We start from the raw sequence: 24,902 nt of genomic DNA on the forward strand, positions 1-24,902 counted from the left end.
ATGAGACTGGCTGTTCAGAACATGTGAAACTCTCATCTCTCTTTCCACCCTGCCACTCCAGTGATTTTAATCAAATATCTTTACAAGGTTTTTACTATGTTCCCTCCTTTTGTTTGGTCCTGAATGAACAAGGTAATTAAAGTATGTGCATAATGTGTTCTTGACTATTTCCACTGAGGTCAGTGGAGCAATTAGTACCTTGCCTGGTTGCTTATGTATCTTGAAGACTCTGAGTGTTATGTTTCTCTCAAATACAACTTCCAGCATTAATGGCAATGAGTTCCTGAAAAATGAACTTGTGAGGTGAAACTAAGCAGCTGCGCTGCAGAGCTAAAAAAAACCAACCACACATTCAAAAAGTCTTGTGAGACACTCATTTGTAACAGAGAACTGAGTTAAAAAACTGATACAAGTGGATCCTAATAATTTAGTGAGAGCAATGCAATAGCATGAATGCTGAAGGCTTATATCTGCTACATGGACATATAAGGCTGGGAAAGTTAAACCATTCTCAGTAGGTGAAAAAAACCCACAATACTTAAGACTAGACTGGATACACAGTTAATTAATATCTAATATTAGAAAGTGACAGTTTCTGTGGAGGCTCTTGTAGAGATTCAGAATTCTGCAGTGCCAGAACCCTTACTTCAATTTTAAAACATAGTTTTCCTACAAATCAGACACTAAAGTTGTGCTCTGTGGTTTTTTTTTTTTTTCATCTATTCAATAATCTTCTAACGTCTGCATGTCTTGTTGCTTCATTTACAGATGATTGATACGTGTATCCAACACTTGGCTGCAGCGTGCCATTGTCTCTTCCTCTTGGACATCTCAGGTTATACTCATCTTACTGACTATACCTGAAATAACTTTGGAAAGACTGTAAGCAACTCCAAATTCTCATGACATTTTGTACTGTAGAAAAATTACAAGGAGGGTTTTCCTAATTTTAATTCCAAGGTGGTTGTAAACCCTAAAACTTTTTTCTTCACTGGCATCACGGTGCCATGCTAGGTATCTGGCTTGAGCCATCTAGCTTCTTTATCTAGGGGGTGTCCACATTGGTGCCTTAGGATCCTTGTGGTCTGGTGGGGTTATCTACATATTCTAGTGTCAGTCAGAAGTGAGGAGAAATACAGACTTCACGTCACTTTATGGCAGACAATGTCCTCTTACGGCAGTTTCTAGAGACATAGGACACTACCTCAAGGACACATGGGAACACGAATGAGAAAACCAGGCTGGGCCATCGCACTGTGTACTTGAACTCACTCCAAGGGTTTGTGGGGGCCTGGTTCCCAATGACTGAGTGTCCGTATATGGAAGAAGTAGATGTGAGCCTGTGCTCAAAACACAGCACGGTTACAGCGAGTGACTCAAGCTATGGTGCTGTGACCACTTTCCCAGGGAACCTGTTGCAGTGACTGACCAGCCTCTCAGTAAAGAACCTTTTGTTAAAGTTCAATCTGAAATTCCCCTGACATAGCTTATGCCTTATCACCGGCAAGCACCTCCTCCTCAGCCCTCCCTTCTCCAAGCTGAACAAGTCAAGTGACCTAAACCACTCATTTTAAGTTTTGTTCTCAAGATATTTCATCATCTTGGTCACCATTTGGATGCTCTCTAACAGCTTAATCTCTTTTTTATATTGTAGTGCCCAGAACTGCCCCCAGCACTCGAGGTGAGGCCGTCCCAGAGCAGAGCAGAGCCGGACAATCCCCTCCCTTGCCTGGCTGGTGATGTTGTGCCTGATGCCCCCCAGGACATGGTTGGCCCTCCTGGCTGCCACTGCTGACTCAGGTTCAACTTTCCATCGACCCAAACGCCCAGATCCCTTTCTTCAGGGCTGTTCTCCAGCCTTTCATCCCTGAGGGTGTATGTATAACCAGGACTACCCTATACCAGGTGGAGAATCGAGTATTTGCTCTTGTTCAGTTTCATACAGCTGGTGACTGCCCAGCTTTTCAGTCTATCCCGATCTCTGTAGCTCCTTTCTACCCCGCAGGGAGTCTCATTTAGTATCATTGGCACACTTTACATTCAATTCCTGCATCCAGATCATTTATAAAAACATTACAAATTGAGCACTGGTGTCTGGCCACTAACCTGATATAACCTCATTTACTGTAACCCTTTGAGCCCAACCTGTGAGCCAGCTGCTCACCCAGTGTATTATGGACTGTGTAAGATGAGTGCTGGACAGTTTATCCAGGACACTATTGGAGACAGTATCAAAAGCTCTGCTAAAATCCAAACCCACCATATCTACTGGCTTCCTGGTCAGGTAGGTGGATGACCTTGTCATAAAAGGAAATAAAGTTGGTTAAGCAGGACTCCCCCCTTGTGAACCCATGCTGGCTGTGCCCAGTGACTGCATTGTCTCTCTAATGTTTTTCAGTTACTCTCAGAATAACCTCCTCTATAATTTTACCAGGCACTGAAGTGAGACTGGAGGGCCAATAATTGCCAGAGCCTTCCCTCTCACCTTTCTTAAAAATTGGGAAAGCTGAGTTGAGCATTGAGTTTTCACCTGTGAGTCTCAAAAGATGTGGATTCAATATCCACCACCCTTCCATGGGGCTTAAGAGCATCACAGACCAGGCCCTGTACAGCTAGAACAGCACAGTGGACAGACATGCCACAGGGCCTGAAACTGGAAAGGAACTGAAGTTTAGACATGGTTGATAGATCTGAGTATATAATTTAATAAAACTTTACGAGAGTAAGAAATATATAATACTGTCCTATATAGATAGCCTATACTAGGCTAACCTTACTCTAACAGAACCACTGTAAGTACTGTACTTCCTGCCAAACCAATCCAGGGTTTAATAGTCACTTTAGAGACCACGAGACTAATGCATATGCTTAATAACTCGAAAGGTATTTCCAGTGTGCTTCACACTTTGCAAACCCTCCTCTACTATTTCCCTTTTTTACTACAAACAATTCTGGTGTCATTGGTCTTATTTTCTTCACTTCTCTCAGATGTAGTTTTCTCAATGTCATCTCAGAACTTCCTCCTTAAAATCCCTACTTCTAATTCAACACTTGTAAGATACAGAAAGTGCTTTGAAGGATTGGTATGCAACAGTAGTAACTGGAAAAAAAATTAAATTAATTCAGATTCATTTAATCTCTTCAAAATTTTCTGATTTATGGTTTTTCTCATATTAAGCCTCAAGAGATTTTCTTTTATCCTCAGATTGCTGTGGTTGACTTGTTTATTCTGTGACTTCACATGTCTGTTTAGAGCAGCAACAGTGTGTTGGCCCTTTCTGGCTCTGGTTACTGATCCATCTTCCTGTAGAGGTGAGATGTAATGGGAACAGAAATTTGTGCCAATTCCAGTTTGTGTTGGGTGAGCCATGATCAAGGTGCTGACATGACCTCAGAAACCCATTTGCATTATTGTAGCCTGGGATGACCCAGGATTATGCCTCTGCCTCAGAGTCCCACGTGCAATGGGCTCTCCAAAGGTCTTGATTAAACTCTTCTGACTCAGCCAAGGAATTTCCCAACCAGTTATTTTTACTTTAAAGGAAACCCTGGAGAGTTATACATCTTTGCAAAACAAAAAAGCAACAATGAGACACACATCTCCACCCAGACTTATCTTTGCCCTTTTTGTGATGTTTAGAACTAAGTAAACTTTGCCAATTTTATTTTCTTGAGTCTCATTTACTGGACAGTGGATGGTTCTTTTCCTTGCCAGCCTCAGTCTCTAGCCCTTTACACCATATGTTCAGTGACAGGAAACTCCTACCCTGTGCTGAGTCTGGGACAACACCTATTAGGTGGATTGATTATGCAGAATAATTCAGCCGTGAAAATTTTTTGCTTGTTCCTTCCAACAGGTCCAAAGACACCTCACGCTAGACCTTGCCAGGCCACAGAATAGACTGGCTGCATCCAGATGGAATGATATTCATAAGATAAAAGTGAGTTCACAGCTAGATTCAGATATGTTCCACATCCTGCACGTTCCCCAATTTAGGAAAATCTTTTTTTTAAAGTTGCAGTTCAAGGCCAATACAGCAAAGATGATAAAAATTTTATCTTCTACCAGTAACTACATCAAAAGCACAATAAAATATGGCATGGTTCTAGAGTTAGTTATCTTACAGTAGCTTTTCAAGAACATCAAAAGCAATGACAGTATTGTCACTGTCACATATTTCTATAAAACTATGTGTTTCATTCACAACCTGTATGTTTTTAGTAATGAATGATAAGCAACAGATTGCCAGAAAAAAAAACAATGGGCCCTCATTTTCTGTTTTCAGACTAACTCTTAAAACCATATTCAGATTCTTAGATTTTCACTGAAGGTAAAGGCTGGCTTCAAGTGTAATTTACGTTCTGCAGGTGTGAAATCTACATTGCAGAGATGTTTCATTCCCTGTTTAAGGAGATGGAAAAGTAATCTATGTAAAAATCACATCCATCTGGAGAATGAAATATGCTAGTGGCTTAGCGTCTAAATAAACCATAAAAATTTAAACTTTTTAGTTCAAAGTTGCCCTAAAATATCTATAAATCATGTATACTTCATTGTTCCAAAGGAATTCCCCATTATTTATTGTTAAACACTAACCAGTCCTAGCAGACTGGTTAGTAATAGACTTTTAATTCTCAATAGACTAAACTTTGCAACTATTGAGTCATATCTCTTGTATCATGCCACATTATTTTTCAGGGGTTTTTTATTTTTACTGTTTTGATAGATTAAAATAGAAAACATGTGGAGCCACAAAGTTCTTCAAATCTCAGTCCAATGAGGCTTCATAGGAAACAGCTATGGGCATATAAATTGTTCATTCTTTCCAGTATCAGGTAGACGTTGAGTTTGTGTTTGCCAACGTACTGCCCTGCTTGCAGGTTTAATAAATGTTAGAAGGAAAAAAAGGTCTGTGGCCTGGTATCCTGCTGCATATTTCTGTATCCAGAGGCTAATGACCTTTCAGTTAATCCAGTTTCTAAATGGCAGAAAGAATCATGGATAATCTAATGTGCAAGTCCATAGTACTGGTACAACTGACTTCTTCTGCTAGAGGAAAAGAAAGCTAACTCACTGCTTGCTAAAATATAATTTTAGAAATGTTGTGTCAGTTTGATTCATTTAAGACTGATCCTACAGGAAATAACACACCGGCATCTTTAGAGAAACACTTCTGTTCCCTACAAAGCATTCTGTGTTAACATTTCTAGATGCAAAATGAGAAAGGAAATGTGTCATTGACAGAGAAGCCGGCTAGTCTTGTGCTTTCCCCAAACTGTAATATTTCTTATCTGTAACAGTTTGGTTCCCCCAAAAGATATTCTTTGAGAGCCAAATTAAGTACTTCCTTCTTTCTTGTCTGCACTAATATAAAACTGGTTACATTTCTCCTAAACTCATGACTACGGTCATAACGAGTAACTCATCAACAATTCCTATTACAATTTTTGCCTTTTAAACAAAAATTATATTAGGTCTTAATAGCTACAATACATTTGACATTTGGAGAACACTTTTTGATTTTTGTTTGGTTTTGTTGTGTCTTCTGATGGCTGCTGTTGGTTAGAAAGGAGATTGCAAGAACTCTTTTTTTCCTGAAAAAGCGGAATTTCTTGGGTATTATCCAAATATTCAGGTCTCAAGGCAGGAAAGATCCAACAAACAGGGAATTGGAAATGAAGATCTCCTACACCTGAATTGATAAAAGACCAACAATAATTACTCCTAAGTTTTCTGTTTAATAAGCAACAAAACATATAGTACTGTCTTCTTGCTGACTGTAAATCTCTTTTTGGAAGTGATGCAGAGGCTCCTGGAGTGCCATGTTTCAGCCACTGACTGCACATGAACTGGATACCATAAAATGATAAAACTACTGCAGCTGACACAGACCTCAGAATAGTTCAGATCTTACGTAGTCTAACCACCTTTTGTAACCTGGAGCATGCCTGCAGGATGCTTCCTGCTTTTCGCATTAGCTGCCTCCCTCCACTTGCTTAATTTCTCCTGTACTTGCACTATAAACAGTTCTCCCATTTTTAAGTTTTTGGTTTCCATTACTTTTTACTGTTGATTGGTTTCTGTAACCTCATGTCAAGAAGCTTTTTTCATAACCTCTGCTTTTTATTATGATGGACCCAGTCTAACAGGAACAGGCTCCCCAGGGAAGTCGTCCCAGCACCAGCCTGACAGAGGTCAAGAAGCGTTTAGACAATGCTGTCAGGCACATGGTGTGACGCCTGGGGATGGTGCTGTGCAGGGCTGGGAGTCAGACTTGATGATCTTGGTGGGTCCCTTCCAACTCAGCATATTCTGTGATTCTGAAAAACTGTTGAATTTTGGAATGGCTCAGGATTCAGACCATGTTGCAGAACTGTATTTCCCAGTTACCTCCTCTCAGTAAAATGGATTCAAATTTTGGGTAAGGATTCAATTATGTATTCCAGTGCTGCTCAAGCTGTGTGTTTGGGCCAGTACTTTTGTCTGACTTATACCAAGAGATAGTTGTTTTGCCAAAGATGACTGTAATTATTGGCTGAAATACTTTTATTCATCAATGTGCTCATTTAAGACAGTAAATAAATAAATAAATAAATAAAATTAACAGGTTCTGTCATAATGCAGTATATCTTAAATAAACAATCTTTTTACCATGTGTTGATGATTAATGAATGGCTGTTTCTGGCAAACCACTCAACTGTAGCTCCAGGCATGGGACATCATAAGTTTCCAAAAAAATAGTAACAGCTCCCCTTATACATGCTTCAGACAGCCGCTATACATCGCAGTTTCCATGAAAAACAGGAATTTGGACTTGGATGAGTTGATTTTTTATAGGTCAGAGCTTATAGCTCATATAAATTGTGCACACATTCCTCAATGGCACAGGCCCCCCTAATGCAAAAACAGATGCAGCCTTGTGTTCCTGTGCTTCATAGAGTATGTCGGTGTTGGACATTTTATAAAAAAAATTTCCTGCAATGGTTGAAAACAAGCCCTCTTAGCTTCACTAATTCTGTCCCTTTTCCACTCCTGCCCACTTCCTTTTTCCTGCTCTAGTGGTGCAAGCACATCTGCCTCTTGTAACCATCTCCAGCGCTCCCACTTTGGGAAAAAACCACAAAAAACACTGTAGCAGCATTACTGGCAGATAACAAAGCACTTCAATTTGGATTTTTTTCTAGTATTGTCTGGATGCTACAGATTGTATTTTTCCAGAGCTTAGGAATTGGCCAGCAGGGAGAAAGACTGCCTTGCTGTGGCTGTTACACACCAGATCAGGTTGAAAATCCTGGAGAGGACGGGAGATGCAGAGAGTTGGCTTTTCCCCAAGGAGCACTGGAGTATGCTCAGCACAGAGGGGGTTCTGGAGCGCAGAGCCAGCGCTGGGGGAGGCTGGGCAGAAGGGCGCTCTGCTCAACAGAACCAGGCTGGCAGCCAGGTCACACAAGGCATGGAAAGAAAGAGACATTCACAAGACTGAAAGTGGTGGGTTGAGCTTCTTCAGTTTGGGAAGGTAATGAAAGTTGTTGGACTGACACTGCCAGGAAAGAAGGGAGAGATTTGCTCTTCTTTTTAGTGTCTCACTCAGGAGGCCGGATTTTCTTAAATTTTGATCTAGTTTTTTGGGTTTGTGTTCTAATGCTGCAAAAAGGCAGTGGCTACAAAATGTTGAGAGAGATCTAAGTGTCATGGGTGGGTTTGAGCATCATAGACAACTCTCTTCTGGTTCAGCTGTCACAGAAGCTGCAAAACACGGCCCTGGGGCAGGTCCAGGGCCAGTGCAGGTAAGTGGAGGTAACGGTAAGGCTCTTGTAGCTCTGCCCACTGTGTACTCAATTCTATTTCTGAAACAAAACACATTAAAAGAAGATAACTACAGGAGATAGGATGGCCAAAAAGCAAGCAGAGGGTGAAGGAGGAAAGGGTAAAAATACTTGGAGGTGCCACAGACACTGGTTCAAATAGAAGAACAGAGATGGACCTGCACAGTTACTATAGCCTTCCTGTAGAACTATGAAAAAAACTCTGGAGATGCTGTGATACCTTTGGAGGTAGATGGTTTGTTTATCTTGTTTGGTGTTATGTTTTCTTCCAAAGACAGTATTATTACTCCAGTGGCATCACCCACTCAGATCTGTGTTCAGGCAGATGCTGACATACTAGAGCAAGTGTGGATGAAGCCCACCAAGACCATTAAAGGGCTGGAGCATGTGCCGTGCGAAGAATCTTCAGAGCATTGCTTTGGTAAGTCACAGGAGAAAGCTCGAGATGGAGGAGACCTTATTGCTGTCTCTAACCCCTATCAGAGCACACAAAAGAGAAGGCACGGCCAAACCATTCCCAAAGGTGCACTGATAGGACAAGCGGCATACGTAAAATTCTGATTACATTCTGATTAAAAGGAAACTTTAATTTTTTTAACCAGGAAGCTGGTCAAACTCTTGAAGAGGCTCACAGAGACTGTGCAACCTTCATCCCTAAAGATGTTCAGAACTCATCTGGCAAAGCCATGACTCACCTGGTCTAGCTGGATACATTTAAAGTAACACCAGGATGAAATGCTCTCCAGAGGCCTTTTCCAACCTAATTTATTCTGTGACTCTACGACCTAAACAATTATCTTCTGGTTTACTTTCCACAACACCCTTATAATATTGATAGCTTTAGTTAAAACAAGGAACTTTTCCTCATTAAACTGCTTCTAGTGTTTTTTGTAGAAACAGCCTCCGAAAATTTTTATTTTGTCATTATTATTTTTGAACTCGTGTTGCAGACAAGCTGTCTTGAAATACACAGCTGAACTGGAGAAACAGGAACATAATGATGTTGATCCTCCTTCCTGGCTTGGATATGACTGGGATGGTAAGCACCTTCACCAAAAAACACAGATCAGAGCCTGAAAAAACAAATTCTTCAAAATAAAAAATGAAGAAATTGTGCAACATCTCTACATTTCAAGGGTTTTTCTCTAGAGCACGAAAAGACCACTGTGTTATTTTTTCTTAAAACTAATCACACTTTAATAAAAGGCCATTTGTTGCATTAGTAAGGAAGCATTGCAAATCTTTCTCACAGGAGTATGAATGCCTTCAAGCAAGACAGCTGCACTCAGACAGCACTGCTAACTCTCAGATGTTGATTCAAGCTGTCTTCATCTTTCAATAATGTAAGTTTTTGTAGTCCTGTGCAGAGTAAGCAATGAATAAATCTGCATGTGTTTCAGGTTCTTGTTTACCATGAAGGTCCTCTCCAGGACATAAACCCTCTGACTCCCCAGAGAACTTCACACTTGATGTGGCTGGTACTCAGCAAGTACAGCCTTCTTGAGTAACTGAGAGCAGTGAGTAGGTACAGACTACAGATTCTTTAATACATAACTACACCCATACATTTAAGCACAGTTCTCCACTTCTCAACAGTCACTTGTGCACCCAGAGCCCTCATTCTCATAAAAGCCTCCTGGGCTGAGTCCAACTCTCTAAAGGAGCTGATGTTAGTGTTTGCAGATCTGAACTGTGGGCTGGCTGGCAGCTGAGAGACCAGGAGAAGCAAATTAAAGGGAGCACAGATGAAAAAAGTGTTAAAAGTATAAATTTGCTCCAGTTACAAGAATAAGTCTTCTCACCAAATGGACAAAAGAGATATATGAGCACACAAGGGATTTACCATTCAGATTCTAATTGCTGATAACCTACTAATCTTCCCTTGTCTCGAGAAAAACAGTTTCACCTCATTATAGCAGAACAAGACATTCTTCAATGCCTTTGGGGAAACTCCCAAGGATTTGTCCTCCTTCAGCTCATTCTTGACCTTTATATTAATATTCTAGTTGGTATTAGCTCGGAATTGTATTAGCTTGGAATGAATATAATCAGTAGCTTTAGCGGTAGCACAATTTTTCTGCTGGCTTATTTAAACTACTTTAAGCGAGTAACTAAAAATCCTGATGTTTAATTCCTGCTAGATTTAGAAAATCAATGAATTCGAAGCCAGAGTTTGCTTTCTTTTGAATATGGAACAAATAACATGTTTTCTTAGTATGTTCCCCCTTAAATTGCTGATGCAGCAGTCCCAAAAAACACAGCCTTAATCTCAGGCTGACAGGCTTTGTATTCCAGGTGAATAATGGGACCATTAAATGGATTTGATCTTGTGAAGGATCTACTAGACTGTTTTTATGTTTTCATGTGGTGTGAATTTTGAGGTGCTTTTTTCACTTTGGCTGCAGCAGGGCAGAGAAATCATTTGTTTCAAATATTTTTCTGGATATCCAAAACCATTATAATTTATTAATTTTGTAACTTTTAAAAGTATAATAACTCATATTTAGCAATATTGTAATAACGTTGGTAATACTATTAGAAATGTTTTATATATTAGTGTTTATATTAAAAATATATTAATTTGTCATATGCATCAGTGCCCACCTCATCCCAACAAATAGTACACACAACAGTAAACAGAATGTGGAGTTTTTAACCACCCTGAATTACAGTAGAAATGCTGCCCTTGACTCTTGAAGTCCATTAGCCAGGGGCAATTATACCTCCCGGGGAATCCTGTGGCAAAGGAGAAGTTCATTTCATAATGTACCATTATGACCTAAAGTACAAACACATATATACAAAACTTAAAGCCTGAGCTGACAGTCTGAATTTTCTCCTGCTCCTTGCCATCCACTCAGTTGGCAGGGATTCTTACATTTCAGCTTAAAACACAAATTTCACTACTTCTTTTATAAGGTGCCATATAGAGGTATGGAAAGGCTTTTAAAAGCTCCATTGACTTTACTGTCTGTTTGCATTACAGTAACATGGAATTCTCCACAAAAATCAGTCCTGCCCTTGTGCAGGGCCTACCTGCTCCCCTCACCTCCTTCCTCTGCCTTCCTGCCTCCAAGAGCTGCCTGGCAGCTTTGCAGGACAGGGCTCTAAGTCACTGCAAACATAGCAAACAAAGAGATTCCAGTTCTCAGTTACCAGGCCAATACTTCCATTCTATGGCAGCTTTTCCTTCAGGGGAATGTTCATGTGGACTTGGCCCTGAAGTCCAATTGGAGGAGTGTTCCAGTGAACACTCAGTAATGAAATTACTCAGATCCATTGCACTTTTACTTATTTTAAAAGCTTTTCTTTGCAGATGAGCAGTGGCAGACGTAGCTGGAATTCTTATTTCTATTCACAAACCAGCAGTTCAGGATGACATGGAGCAAGTTCTGCCATTTCACAGAAGTATTTTTACACATAGAGTACCTATTGCCCAGGCAGAAACTGCTCAGGGTTCAAACACCAAATGAGAAGACCACATAAGAACTACAGTTCTGAAAGTGATTTTATGCTATCCATGATACAATTTGGTTGAAGAAAACTCTCTGTATTTTGCATAAACCAGCAGAATTCCCCCAGTATTGAGACATTTAATTTGAAAGTATAACAGAGCTTGCAAAGCATGTCATCTTGGAAGTGTTGCAAATGCTTTTTTTTATTTCTAAATGACAACTCCAAACTTTTGTTTGAAAGCTACCAGCTTTTAAACTGATATGGTAAGTGGGTAAAGTTATATAAATTCTGATATATGTAAGATCATCTTGTTCCTAAAAGGCACTAAAAGTAAACCAGACTGTTTAGCACCAGCACCATCACAGGCAAATCTTAGGTTAAAATGCTCTTATTTTTAATATTGTTTCTCTTTTATATTAAGAATATACATCAAAAAAGTTTCATAATTTTACAGAAATATTCCTTTGTAGTTTCTTGATTTAACTTCTTTGGCCTATTTCACCTTTAAGAACTCTTCAGCTTGACAGACTGGATCCAGCTTTGGCTTTTAAGACACACTTTACCATTTTGTGTGTCAGCCTTAATCCATTTGTCTGTTTCATTCCTTTGATTCATGTGACCTGGAAAAGAGAGTTCTGTTAGTTTAATTTGACACACAGTAAACATATCACCTTCACATTGTCTTTTTTTCCCAAGCTCCCTGGAAGCACTTACAGCATTTTTATTTGGTAGAATTTGTGTACTTTTAGCAGAAACTTCTGACATTACCTTCTTGATACAGTTTTTTTGCATTAATCTAATTTCCCATAATAAATCCTTACAATAGTGTTTTTATTATATAGTACTGTACTTTTTATTCTAAGTGAAGAAATATGTTATGGTGGGTTGATCCTGTCTGGATGTCAGGTATCCACCAAAGCCACTCTACCACTCTCCTCCTCAGATGAAAAGGGTAGAGAAAATGTAACAAGAAATTCACGGGTCAGGATAAGGACAGGAAGAGATCAGGCATCAGTTACCATCACAGGCAAAACAGACTTGACTTGGGGAAAAAATTAATTTATTCCCAATCAAATCAGAGAAGGGTAAAAAGAAATAAAGCCAAATCTTAAAAACATATCCCCCTCACCCCTCCCTTCATTCCAGGCTTAATTTCACTGTTGATTTCTCTACTTTCTCCCTACCAGAGGCACAGGGGGACAAAGAACAGGGGTTGTGGTCAGTTCACACATTATCTCTGCCACTCCTTCCTCTGCAGAAGGAGAACTCCTCATGCTCTTCACCTGCTCTCACATGGGGTCCTCCACAAGCTGCAGCTGGATCTCTGCACCCCTGCAGATCTCCAGGGGCTGCACCAGGGGCTGCAGGGCAATCTCTACTCTGGCATCTGGAGCACCTCCTGCCCTGACCTGAGTATTGGCAGGGCTGTTTCTCTCACATACTCTCACTCCTCTCTCCAGCTGCTGGTGTGCAGCAGAATTTTTCCCCATTAACTGTGTTATTCACCGTCACTGATGGGCTCAGCACTGGACAGTGGTGGGTCCATCTTGGAGCAGGTTGGCGCTGGCTCTGTAGGACATAAGGGAAGCTTCTGGCAGCTTCTCACAGAAGCCACCCCTAGAGCACCCCCACTACCAAAACCTGGCCACACAAACCCTACATGTACTGGTTTTCTGTGGGGTAGGGCTAATTTTTTTATAGTAGCTAGTATGGACCATGTTTTAGGTTTGTGCTAAAAATGGTGTTGGCAATATATAAAATCTGTTATTTGTGAGTGGCCCTTTTACAGCATCAAAGCCTTTTATGCTTCTAACACTGCCCTGCCAGCAAGGAGGCTGGGGGCACAGAATAAGGTGTGAGGGGACACAGGTGGGACAGCTGACCCCGAGTGACCAAAGGGATATTCTGAACTGTATGGCACCATGTTCAGCATTGGAGCCGGAAGAAGGAGGAGCAGGGGACTTTCAGAGTGATGGCGTTTCTCTGATCCAATACCTGTTACATGAGATACAGCCCTGCTTTCCTGGGGACAGCTGAACACCTGCCTGCCCTGGGAAGTAGTGAAAGGATCCCTTGTTTTGCTTTGCTTGTGTGCACAGCTTTTGCTTTATCCATCAAGCTGTCTTTATCTCAAAGTCTCTTCATCCCAACCCATGAATTTTCTCACTTTTACTATTCTGCTTCTCTCCCCCATCCCAGTGGTGGGGAGTGAGTGGCTGCCTGATGCTCATTTGCCAGTTCTGCTTAAACCATGCCTCTACATGAGATACTGACCAGGCTAAGTAATTTAAAATATTTTAATTGTTATTGTAAACACTGAAAAGAGACATGGTAAGACCTGATTTTCCAGATGACACACATGTTGCTACTATTACTGTTTCCTTATGATAGTAGCCTAAAAAAAAACCCCACAACCCTGAGGTATCTGTCTTCTTACATGTTTCACATAAACTCAGTATTCACAGTCATGCTCTGAAAAGCTCACTGTATAACAAAGAAGAGAGTTCAACTTAATTTTAAAATGAGACTAAGAAACGGAGGCCAAGAGAGAATAAGTGACCTTCCAATTTTATACAAAAGCTTTGTGTCCATATTGGGAATTAAACTGGGATCTTTTAAGTCCCAAATCAGTGCCTTTATCACAAGATCAACCTTCACTTTTGTTTATCTTTACAAAATATCCTTTATTATTACTTTAGTGTTCATTTAACTGTGTGAATTCTAAGTTTAGAACTAATTTGAGCCTGGAATAGCAAGAGGGATGGCAGGGAAGCAGATTGTGAACCAAATTTGCAAACATGCTCTGCAACACAGCTGAAGTTAAATTCTGGCCACAGCAAAAACAGTGGCAAAACTCCAACTGACATCACTGCACTGGTTTCCACAACTCAGGCCTATGTGCCAGAACTTTTCAATAGCCTTTCAGTGCTCTAGCAGTTCTAAGAGGGATTTATTTAAGTTTATGGGCCAAACCCACAGCAATTCACAATAGGCTGAAGTATGGTTTAGAAATACACAGGAGTCCAACAGTGTCAGAGTCACTCCAGTGTCCCCTGCTACCAGACTACAACATGCCTTCAGGTGTCTCCATGGGGATGGCTGTAGTGGTTTGGTCTAAAATACTCATTACTGTTTATCTGCTGTGAGATAAGAATTAGGAGAAATGCAAAGCAGGCACCAAACTTGAAAGAATATAAAGAAGTTTATTAACAGACCTAAAAGAGAGAAAAAAAAAAAATTATACCACCTTCAGAGCTCTCCTCCTCCCCCCACCTTCCTCCCTTCTCCCACTGACAATGTAAAAAGACAACCCTTAAGATGTTCAGTCTGTTTACCACTTCCATAATAACCTTGTTCAGTCCATGTAGAAAGAGAAGTCTCTTCTTGCTCGTGCTATGAAAACATTATCACAACGAGACAGCCGCCCACTTCCAAATATTGTTCAGTCCATTTAGGAAGAGGAGTCTCTCTGCCTGCGTGTGAGTCCCTTCCCCCGACTTGCAGCTTTTCCCCCAACTGCTTTCGAGGGTCCACTCTTGAAGTTTTTTGGGGTACAATTTTAAGGTTGAGCCATTCAAAAACAAAAACAGAGGTCCTTCTCCTTCCCTGGGAGCAAAGGGTCTTCCTCATCTTCATCGTTAGGACTATCTCTGGGAGCATCTCTAGGAACTGAGGTTTTCTCCTTTCCCATTTGGAGCAAAAGTCCTCATCTGGTCCATCTCTCCCTGTCCAAACTTCTCATGAAATTACAGCTGCGTCAGCATCTGCCTATCTCAGCGCAGGTGCTTTTGCTTACGAGCTGAACACTCCACCCCCCATATCTTCATGAAATTACAACGGGATACTCTGATATATCGTAGCTTCACAACAGAATTTCAGCTTTAAGCATCTCCTCCTCTCTCTTCCCTCAGGTTTTCAGCTCTTCACAGCAATAAAAGGGTTAATCTCACCTCGGCTCTAAGAGAATGTACAGAAATGTTTTGTTCCTTATACTTCTTCTGGAAATTCGTCCGTGACACAAATATTAAGGTTATTAAGCCCGTCAGTAGTACCAGGTTCAAAGATATTTAAGACATTTAAATAGCTTTGTGTATGAGGCACTAATCAAGCAACAAGGTTTAGATGGAGACCTTTTGATGACTGCTTGGGTTTTAACTGTACTCACTGCTTGTACTTTGAATACTGTGAGAACACAAGCAGATTTTGAGGAAGACTTTGCTAGCTTGATTAAATCACAGAAGCAAACAGCCTCCTGGATTGAGAATGAAGCGGGGAAAAATGAATTTCAAAACCTACCAGTCAAGACAGCAGCATGAGTTCAGGACAAGACAGACACACCATTACGTTGTGTGGCCACCTTTTCAATTTAATGCCCAGGAAAAAGGTTGGAGTCTTTTTCCCCTCCCCAGCGTGTGGTATCTAAAGGAAGGTAACACCTTCGTAAAACTTTACACAGTCAAGTACTGACTGTTCATTTACTTGTCTTCCTAGAGACTGGAGAGCTTGAGAGCCTGATTTTCATACCATAAAACACAAGAAGAAGATCATATTTTAAGTGTTGTTCATTGGTAGTGTTAGGACTGTGGTATATATCAAAAGGCTGTGAACAGCTTGAGTTGAATGCAAGCTGAAACCAATAAAAATCTCTAGGATAGCATCTCCTCTAATGTGTTTAATAAAAGTTGGATGAACTTTCTATTTGACTCAAAGGAATGTAATCTTTTCCAGATACAACCTGGGTCTTTGTTTATTTTTTTTTTAAGATATTGCTTAAGGATCAAGGCTTCACAGAGGGCAGTGTGTAGAAGGACATTGTAAAACAAAGCTCTTCCCACTCAATTCTAGTGGCCGAAAGTCAATAAAAACTGCTTCTAAGAAAAAAGGAAAGTTCTGAAGTGCCTTGAGAACAGACAAAACGGAGGGGGGGGGGGGGGGGGGAGGGGGCATGACAGCAGATAGTGTTACTCCTGGGATCAGAACTGCAATGCTGACTGCAACAAACCCAAGACAGCTGCACAGTGGGAGAAGCTCTACACTTGCGCAGCTGGTAAGCTTCAGATAAAACCTGAAGTTTCAGCAGACTGACATAATACAAGCTCTTTCAGTTATTTCCCTTTTAAAGGCAAGTTGCTTGCCTCATGTTATTCACTGCCCCTTCAGCTGTGTTTGTATTCAACCCTTGAACTCCAGGCAGCTAAAAACACAGACACTACCTTGGAGTAAACAAAATAGTTTCTCATAATGAAGACTCTTAAACACATCCATCCATAAAGCTTTGAGCATGGTATAGGAGACACATGCAGTCAGCCCCCTCCTGCACACTGCATTTAAAGCAATCCTAAAGGGAAGGCTACAGCGTTCCATAGGCTGCTCTCCCAGTACTACTATGAGGGACCACTGAGAAGTAAGTTATTCCTGATAGTAGGAAACATCTGTCTAGATCCCCCTTGGTCCAGCAGGGAACATCAGGCAGATGTGAAAGTTATAATATTTCAGTGCATGCCTGAGTGAATGATTGTTGCAAGGAGAAAGGTGCTTCTTACCACAATCTACTGGGAGAACCAGGCAGGATGAGAAGACTTGAAGCATGTTAGTAAGAGAAACCTGAGAAGTCAGAGCTAGGACGGTAGTGTCAATGTCCATCTTTTCAAAGGAATCTGGTAATTATGGACAGGCTGACTCTCCAGAGGCACAGGAAGAGGAAGGCTATCTAAGAAGTTCTGAAGTATTAGAAGAATAATTGGATACTGGATCAACCCATAAGGTAGAGACAATGTGTACTTGAAAATTTTCACAGGAGAAAAGGAGTTAGACAAGACAATGGGGATTTCCTCTCCATGTCCAAGTACAGACATCTGAGGGAAGGCATAAATTAACATGGGAGAGTCCTATTCCCTGCATGGTCACCAGAGGCATGGCTCAGAGGAACACTGCTCTCAGGTGGCTTAGCAAAGCTCCTGTGCTGTAGACAGGATGGGATTAGTACCAAAACCTAAAAGACCTGTTAACTGCTGCAATTGCTGTCATGCTAACGACAATTGGGAGCAAGTATGTCTCGACCTAGGAGAAGACAATAACTCCCAAAGCATTTGCTCTTTGTATGAGGACGGAAAAATACGAAGAGGTTTGCCAGTTGAGAAGGTAAGAAGAGGGAGACACAATAACAGTGCCAAACATCCACAGCCTCTGAGGAGCACCTGAGACACGGTGGGACTTTTACCATGGAAACTCACACACCTGCTGCAAACCAGATGAAGTGACTGCAAAGTTAAAAGTTCACTCAGCACCAAGCAGATGGCATCACATGAAAGGTTGACACATGTTCACATGGCACTAGAACTGGGGCAGGAATGGAGAAACATCCAAAATCAGGCAAGTCCCTGGCACCACTCACAGATGAGATTTACATGGTTTATTTTCCAGACAATTAGGTTTGGAAGTTGATACCATTAGCTACAAGGATTCAAATAAAGTCTCTGAATGACTGCAAGAGTTTTTCCAGCAAGTTTACAGTTGTCAACACACAAGTTGGCAGCCAAAGTGGCTGAAGCGTGTCCAATGGCTGCATTTCATTTAGTCCCCATCCACCCACATGGCTGATAACCTCCCTTTGTTACTTTGGAGTGGGTGGGAGCAGATGGTCACATCAACTGGAGACAAGAGAAAACAGAGCTGAAACAACCTCCTGAAGGAAGCACTGAATTTGGTCTGACACGCTCACATCACCTGGTCTTCACAATCTGCAGTACCAACACTCCTACTGCCTCCCCAGACCAGGGCTACAAGGAAATTTACCTTGATATTTAGCTAAGTTTTCTTTACCATAGTATCAAATCATAGTTTCTAGTCCTATTGCCAGGGGACAGAACAATTTATTTCCTTTTTTCTCTGTAGCAACTTATGTACTAGAAAAATGTATCTTCTCTTCCCTTTGTCTTCTCTTTTGAGACAAAACCAGAACTTTTCAGTCTTCTCTCGTTAATCATGATTTTAGGACTCTAATCATATGTTCTCCTTTATAGATTCTACAGTTTTGAAGTACAGTACTCAAAACATTCCAGCAAAGTATTACTAATGCCATGTAAAGCCAAAGGATTATTTTGAGTTTTATGGATCATGTTAATACGCTGTTTGTTTTCAATGGTGTAACACTACTGTTTCCTGATATTATTTAAATATTGTTCCTCTTTGGACTACACAGGTCATTGTGCCTACCTTCATACTTCGAACCTAATTTATTGGAAAGTGGCCTAAAAAGCACCTAAATCAAAATTATATGACCTTTAACCTTGGCCTTCAACATGTTTGTAACCCCTTTGACATAACAGTCTCCTAAGTTTCTTTTCTGCTTAAATATTTAACACTTTTTAGCTTGCTACTCTTCTTCTTACCACATAGAGTACCTATAGCTAATTACCTCCACAGGCATCTTAAACCAGCTAATTTAAGAACACAGACAGACCTGGAGAAAAGAAAAAGGCAGATATTGAGCAGTAAGGGCTTCCCTACTTGCCAGGGAAAAGAAAGAACACCTTGACAAGATTACAATCAGAAATTACCGGAATTACTCAATTTACTAACAGCAGACAGCCAAACACTTCCAATGATGGAAGCTGGACCAGTGCTTAGCAGGAACTCTGTTTTTGTAGCATTTCATTATACCATACATACTACTTCTAAGAGTACCTACTGATGCCAATGGAAACAGATGCCTTGCCCTTGCAAATTACTTCAAAGAACAAACTCCCTGTCACTGCTCTCTAGTTCCCTCCCTTTGTCAGCAAGTATCCCAGTTTTGCAGGGAAGTCCCTTCTTTTTCTAAAAGAGCAAAACAAATTTTCACACTCTCATCCCTCTGTCTGTAGAGCACTCAGCCCAGATTTCCATCTTCTTGCTTTCACTAAATCCCACTCTATTCCTTGGCTATCTGGCAAAACCCTGGATGTGAGTGCTTGTGGGCTTGCAGTGTACTGACTCCCCTCTCAGTGTGGAAGTGGGGGCCATGCAGCCAGGTGATGATATACATGATAACTGCTCTAAAGCAGTAGAGAAGGCTTTCCTAGAGCAGGTGACAGACTAAGTGCATGTTTACCCAAGTCACAGAACTCTGCCCTGTCTTCCCACTGGACAGCCTTCTCTCTAAAACCTTCAAATATTCCCAGAGGCAAGCAAAACTTCCTAAAAGCAGACAGTTCCCTGTGTTATCCACAGGAGAACTGGATTTTCTGAAAAATCATCTATTTTTAAACTAATCTTTGAACTCAAAAGCATAAAAACCCCAAACTGCCATGCTCTTCTGATACAGCTTTTATCCACTTGGCAAAGCCCCTCTTCACCATCTATTTTACATTTCTTCATTTGCAGCAGGAAGACAGCTATGGACGTTGTACCTGAAACTTCAACAGTAAATAATGTTCTCAGGAAACAGAAATTGTATTAAATTATTTTCAATTATTCCAGAATCTACTTGTACATGAAAATTACCAAATATAACTTTAAGAGGAAGCGATTGTTGAGAGTGGGGGGGCAAGTGCTTTGCCTGCAGAAAGAATACACCATAAGGTAAAGAGAAATAGAAGCAGGAAGCATTTCCCTTTTTGGTAATACCTTAACTTCTTTAAACAACTGATAATCATTGGCCTAATGCTGTTGCCTTTGCATAATTCTTGTTCATTTCTGTGCCTTTGGGACGTGTATATTTCAGAGTTAACTAATCAGGGTTGCTTTTGGCCTCAAGTGCCAAGATCATTTCCATACAGAACAGTGGGTTGAAAAATTGTATCTGCTTCAGTGATGACTGTCCTACATAAACACTGACTGGGTTGTGAAACCAGAGAAGTCATTCAGCTGTGTATATTTTAAACACCCTTATCTTTAATGTTGCCAAAGCAGCAAGATGATTGACTGGCCAGTGGTGCTCATTCACTGAGAAGAAGTCTTGTTTTACTGCTGAGGTGATTCATTCCACAGAGTCTTGCTAGAATCTGGGGTCCTTGCACAGATGTCTAGCCTGAGAACTTCTAATTATGGTTTTTAAAGAAACTGTATTTAATAACCATTAGTAAATTTAAGCGCTAGTTACTGTTCCTAGGCAGGAAGAGATATATAAGCAGGCTATGTACTAAAATTATGTAATTACACTTCTAATGTTCCCTGACTTTGAGATTACCATCTTACATGGGGGAGGAAAAGAGTTTTTGTGCATATTTTCTTAGGTTTAAAACCAGAGCAAAACTCAAAGCCTTAACCAATCTGCTGTCACATCAGGTCACACTGACATAACACGTTCAAACATAATGTGTCTGAGGGCTCCAGCTTTCAGTTATGTTTTCTCTAGAGCAAACTGTGTAATTGGTAAAAGCAACAGCCTTAACTTCTAGATAGCCACATCTGGAGTGGGGGAGAGAAATACACACCCTACACAGTGAACTGTATAACTGTTTTCTAAAGCAGGAAACAGCAAGACCTGGGATTGTAAGTTCAATTTTAAATCCCTTACAAAAATGCTTCCAGTAATTGCAGGTACCTTTCCATGTACTCTATTCCTCCAGCTCCAGCTTCTGCTCTTCTCATCTCCCACCCATCATTTCTCAGCCTATTCTGCACTACTGTACATTTATAAATATGCCATATATCCCTTTTACTTCCCCCTTTGACTCAGAAACAGACAGAATTTTTTAATTATATTTTTAATATAATAGATTGCCTAGGAAAGTCTGTGTGACTTTCTAAGCCAACAAAGCAATGAGTCAAATTCTGCTCTGGATTATCTCCCACAGATTCACTGGACTAATGCTAAGGAGGAATTTGGCTCTAAGACTTTTGTTAGAAGAAGTGATTACATTCACAAGTCATTGACCAAATAAAATTTTAAAGTCATCCAGTAACACGGGGAGTACAACAGCACAAGCAAACATCTGAACATGAAGCAGATTAAACAAGCAGATGCCAAGGGCAATAAACTAATAAAGAAATGTAGATGCCTTTGACTTAGGCCAGACAGACATTTATTGGAAGCCAAGATTAGTAAGCCTTACCACTTAGAGTTACGTGATCGTCTTTGGAGGCACTCTGTGTTTCTTTTAACTGGATCTCTGAGCTCACATCCACTTTTCTTCCAGACAGCTCTAAATAGGCTTTGAGAGATGCAGGTACCTTGACTGTGATTGAACCTGGTATAAATTTAAGTGAAAGCTAGTTAGTTTAACGCTGAGATCAAAGCATGAAACAGGCCATTATTTCACTAACTTGAATCAAATAATCATTTGGTTGTGCTTGGTTGGGATTTTTTAAAAGTCTTCAGACACAGTAACCTCTTTTTTTTTGGTTACTGAAAGGATAAATGAAGGTATCTTCATTTATCATAAACAGGGCACTGCATGTCTCATGTAGAAAATGGTATCACAGCACTTCCTTTGCAGACATGAAAATAAATAATGACATACACTTCCAGCAATGTATTTTGGTAGAGGATCTTATTACAGGAATGATCAAGGAAGCAAACATAATAGAACTCACAACTATTATGACTTTAGATTTATCTTCTAGTTACATATTGACATTCCTGAGCAAGGACAGGGCATCATAGTTGACAAATAATCCAGTCACTGTGTGGCACACAATGAAAGGATTGCTCCTCTGGAAGGATAAGACACCACTCACATACTGTGAATGCTGGCAACTATCTTTGCTTTACTGCTCAGGGTAAGCTGTTCACATCCTCCAACAGATGCAGTCTCAAAACTGACAAACCAGTTTAGACTATGCATCACTAAAAATGTAAACTAGTAGCAAAATTGCAGCATTGGTGGCCTGAATAATTCTGCTTTGACATTAAACCCAGAAATTCTGACTTCTGCTTTTCCTAAATCTGTGCTTCTCTGCATTAGACCAAAGGCAGACACTGGGCCTCCAACCTGCCTACATTAGTCATCTTTGTAATAACTCAGTCACAGTTTGGAAGCTCTGTCCTACACATTAGATCAAAAACCTGAAAAATTCAGAATAGTCTTATATGTGCTTCTCAGTTTTTGCTCAATTTCAACACTCACATTAGAAAAACATAAAACAATTTCTTGACATACATCCCAAAAGCTGAAGAAGAACATAGTAAGAATAACAGCTAAGCAGCACCAGAAAGCAACCCTAGCTAAGCAACTTAGACTCAGCAGAATCACTTGCCTGTGACAGTTTTGATGAACAAGTAACTTCCAGCATAATTTAGGCCTGCATTTTGCTGGATACATAAAAGCCTTAGAATAAGAAAGGGAAAAGGTCTTCATCTTTGGGTCCTCTTCGGAGAGTTGCTCAGTGATGACTCATAAAAACCAACACACATGCAGCTCATTTATCACAAATGGGACATTTTCTACACTGCAGCTGTCAGCAGTTATTCTGAATTTACAGGGTAAACAGAAACAGAACTTCAACTTTGTCTGTACTAAGCTGTGCTGCCAGAAGAGATGTCAGAAAATATTTTGAAAATAACATTAATTAGCTTTTATTAAATACATTCCTCTTTGCTACTATCTCAGAGACATTAACTTAGCAATAAGTGATACGAAAGATAACCAAGAAATAATAAAAAAATAAATTTCTTTGCACTAATGAAACCAAAATAGATTGTACAGAAAGATGAACAAATGATTTTAGTGCACTGACGCCATCAGTCACATTTTGAGTAACTGTTAGATTTTAACAGGGTACAGGCATTGTCTCACAGGAGACACAAGTGTACCAAATACCATGTTCATTTAAACCACCTGAAGTGCCTGACATGACATTAAAGTCAAGTATAAAAATGCTGTAGTGTGTTTTGGCTTGTTTTGGATTTTGTTTGTCTGCATTTTGTTTTTTCAGGGTTGTTTTTTTCAAAACTAGGACTAACAAGATGTACTCAGGGCTATGCAATGTGCAGTATCATATCTTCTGAATGGCAAAACTATGAATTCAACTTTAGGTGTGAGCTTTTAACTAAGAAGTAAGATTTTAGTGAGTAAGCAGGTGAGAAAATGAAGGAAATGTGGTAGGGTAAGGCTCTCCCATCTTTGCTTTTCTGCCTTCAAATTTTCATAGTAGGACATTTCAGTCAGAAGACAGGAAAAATAAATGTGTGTCAGTTATCACTGCACATACAGCATCATGGAGAAAACTGTGCTCAAAGCAAAGGAACACTGTAACCCTAGTCAACTCTGCAGAATTCTGCTGGGTATATTGCCAGGAAGAAAAAAAGAAAAACATTCATAAACACAAACATTTGTAATCCATCTTAAGTATCCTTGTCCCTTACAGAGCTTATTGTATTTTAAGTATTTACAGACATCTTCCAATAATGAGGCAAAATGAAAATGTAAATAACCAACAATCACAAACTATTTTTTACAGACAGATAAAAAACCCAAAACAAACCCTTATCCCCTTTTCTTTTACATCAAAATCTGCCACAAAAAATATTTGATTTAGTTTGCTAACCTTTCTGGGATTTCAGATCCACTTTTCTTAATTGACTGACATAAACATCTATCGTCCCATGATATGTAGAAGCTTTTAGACTTCCATCTGATGAATCTAAAACACAAAAGGAAATAAAAGAACTTGTTTATCATTCACTCTTTTAAAAGAAACATTTGCCATGAACTTTCTTTATACCTCAAACTCATTTTTGTCAATTCTTCTGTGTTTCAGAAGTATAATAATTTACTGAATGTCAGATTTTACTTAAAAAAACAAGTTTCTGAAAAAAACGTATCTCCCCAGTCCAGAATTGGGGCACACAATCCTACGGCTGGAGCTCTGCAGTTGTTCTACATCTACAAGGCCTCAACTGCACTGCACATCTTTCTACAGGAATGTCTTTATCTTTGTGTGAAGATCAAGCACCAAACTTGAACACTAAGATCTATTTTTATTTCCAAAAGAGTTCATTTCCTCAGACTCTGTGCAGGGAGAACTTTACCCTGGAAAGCTGCCCCATACAAAAACCAAGCAGTTGTTCACTGAAACATCTTGTTACACAAATAACTGAGTACAGGCTTTGTAAACGCTGATTTACTACATCTGAATTATCAACAAATGTTTAATATAGCAGGAAAACAGCATTTGTTCTGTGCCCTGAAAAAGGGAGGCCTAAATTTTCTTTTATACCTTATTAGCTGAAATTTATGATCATAAAACTTTGTGAAGAAGTGCTTTTACAAATAGAAAGTCTTGAAGAAGCTTTAATTGTACACTTGAGTAGTCTTTAATTATTTGCAATGTATTCCATTTTAAAATACATAAGACTTTCAAAATATCCCAAATAGTTTACTTTCAAGCTACTGAACAGACTTATACCTAATAAAAATTGCAAAGAAATTATGAAGAAACTCTAGAGGAGCATAAAAAAATTACATTTGTACACGAGCAAAAGGCAGTTACTGAAAGGTATTTTTAGAGACAATGCTAGAAATTAAAGTATTGGCAAGAAATCCTGAGGTAGAGACTGGTTTCTGTGTATGCATAGAAAAAACCCAACAGTCAAACTGTCATAAGTAGCTAAAACAATAAAATCAAACCTTAATGAAACTTCCCATTTTAAGAAGTAAATGCATAATGAGAGAATGAACTAGATTAATCATAAC

General features: G+C 39.9%; 2 protein-coding genes across 2 annotated transcripts in view; one reads left to right on the plus strand and one right to left on the minus strand.

Annotated features, from left to right (window-relative positions):
• FBXL13 (F-box and leucine rich repeat protein 13) overlaps window positions 1–11,356 on the plus strand; it is a 72,725-nt gene extending 61,369 nt beyond the window's left edge. The window contains 5 exon segments of the mRNA XM_048301890.1: window positions 769–853; window positions 856–912; window positions 8,102–8,376; window positions 8,722–8,870; window positions 8,872–11,356. Coding sequence (XP_048157847.1) covers window positions 769–853; window positions 856–912; window positions 8,102–8,376; window positions 8,722–8,870; window positions 8,872–8,926 — 621 coding nt within the window. The 3' untranslated portion in view covers window positions 8,927–11,356.
• A 299-nt stretch (window positions 11,357–11,655) lies between these two features.
• Window positions 11,656–24,902, minus strand: part of FAM185A (family with sequence similarity 185 member A) — a 38,677-nt gene continuing 25,430 nt past the window's right edge. The window contains 3 exon segments of the mRNA XM_048300750.1: window positions 11,656–11,903; window positions 21,321–21,455; window positions 23,755–23,850. Coding sequence (XP_048156707.1) covers window positions 11,788–11,903; window positions 21,321–21,455; window positions 23,755–23,850 — 347 coding nt within the window. The 3' untranslated portion in view covers window positions 11,656–11,787.

The sequence above is a fragment of the Corvus hawaiiensis genome, chromosome 4 (assembly GCF_020740725.1).
Source record: "Corvus hawaiiensis isolate bCorHaw1 chromosome 4, bCorHaw1.pri.cur, whole genome shotgun sequence".
Taxonomy (NCBI): Eukaryota; Metazoa; Chordata; class Aves; order Passeriformes; family Corvidae; genus Corvus; species Corvus hawaiiensis.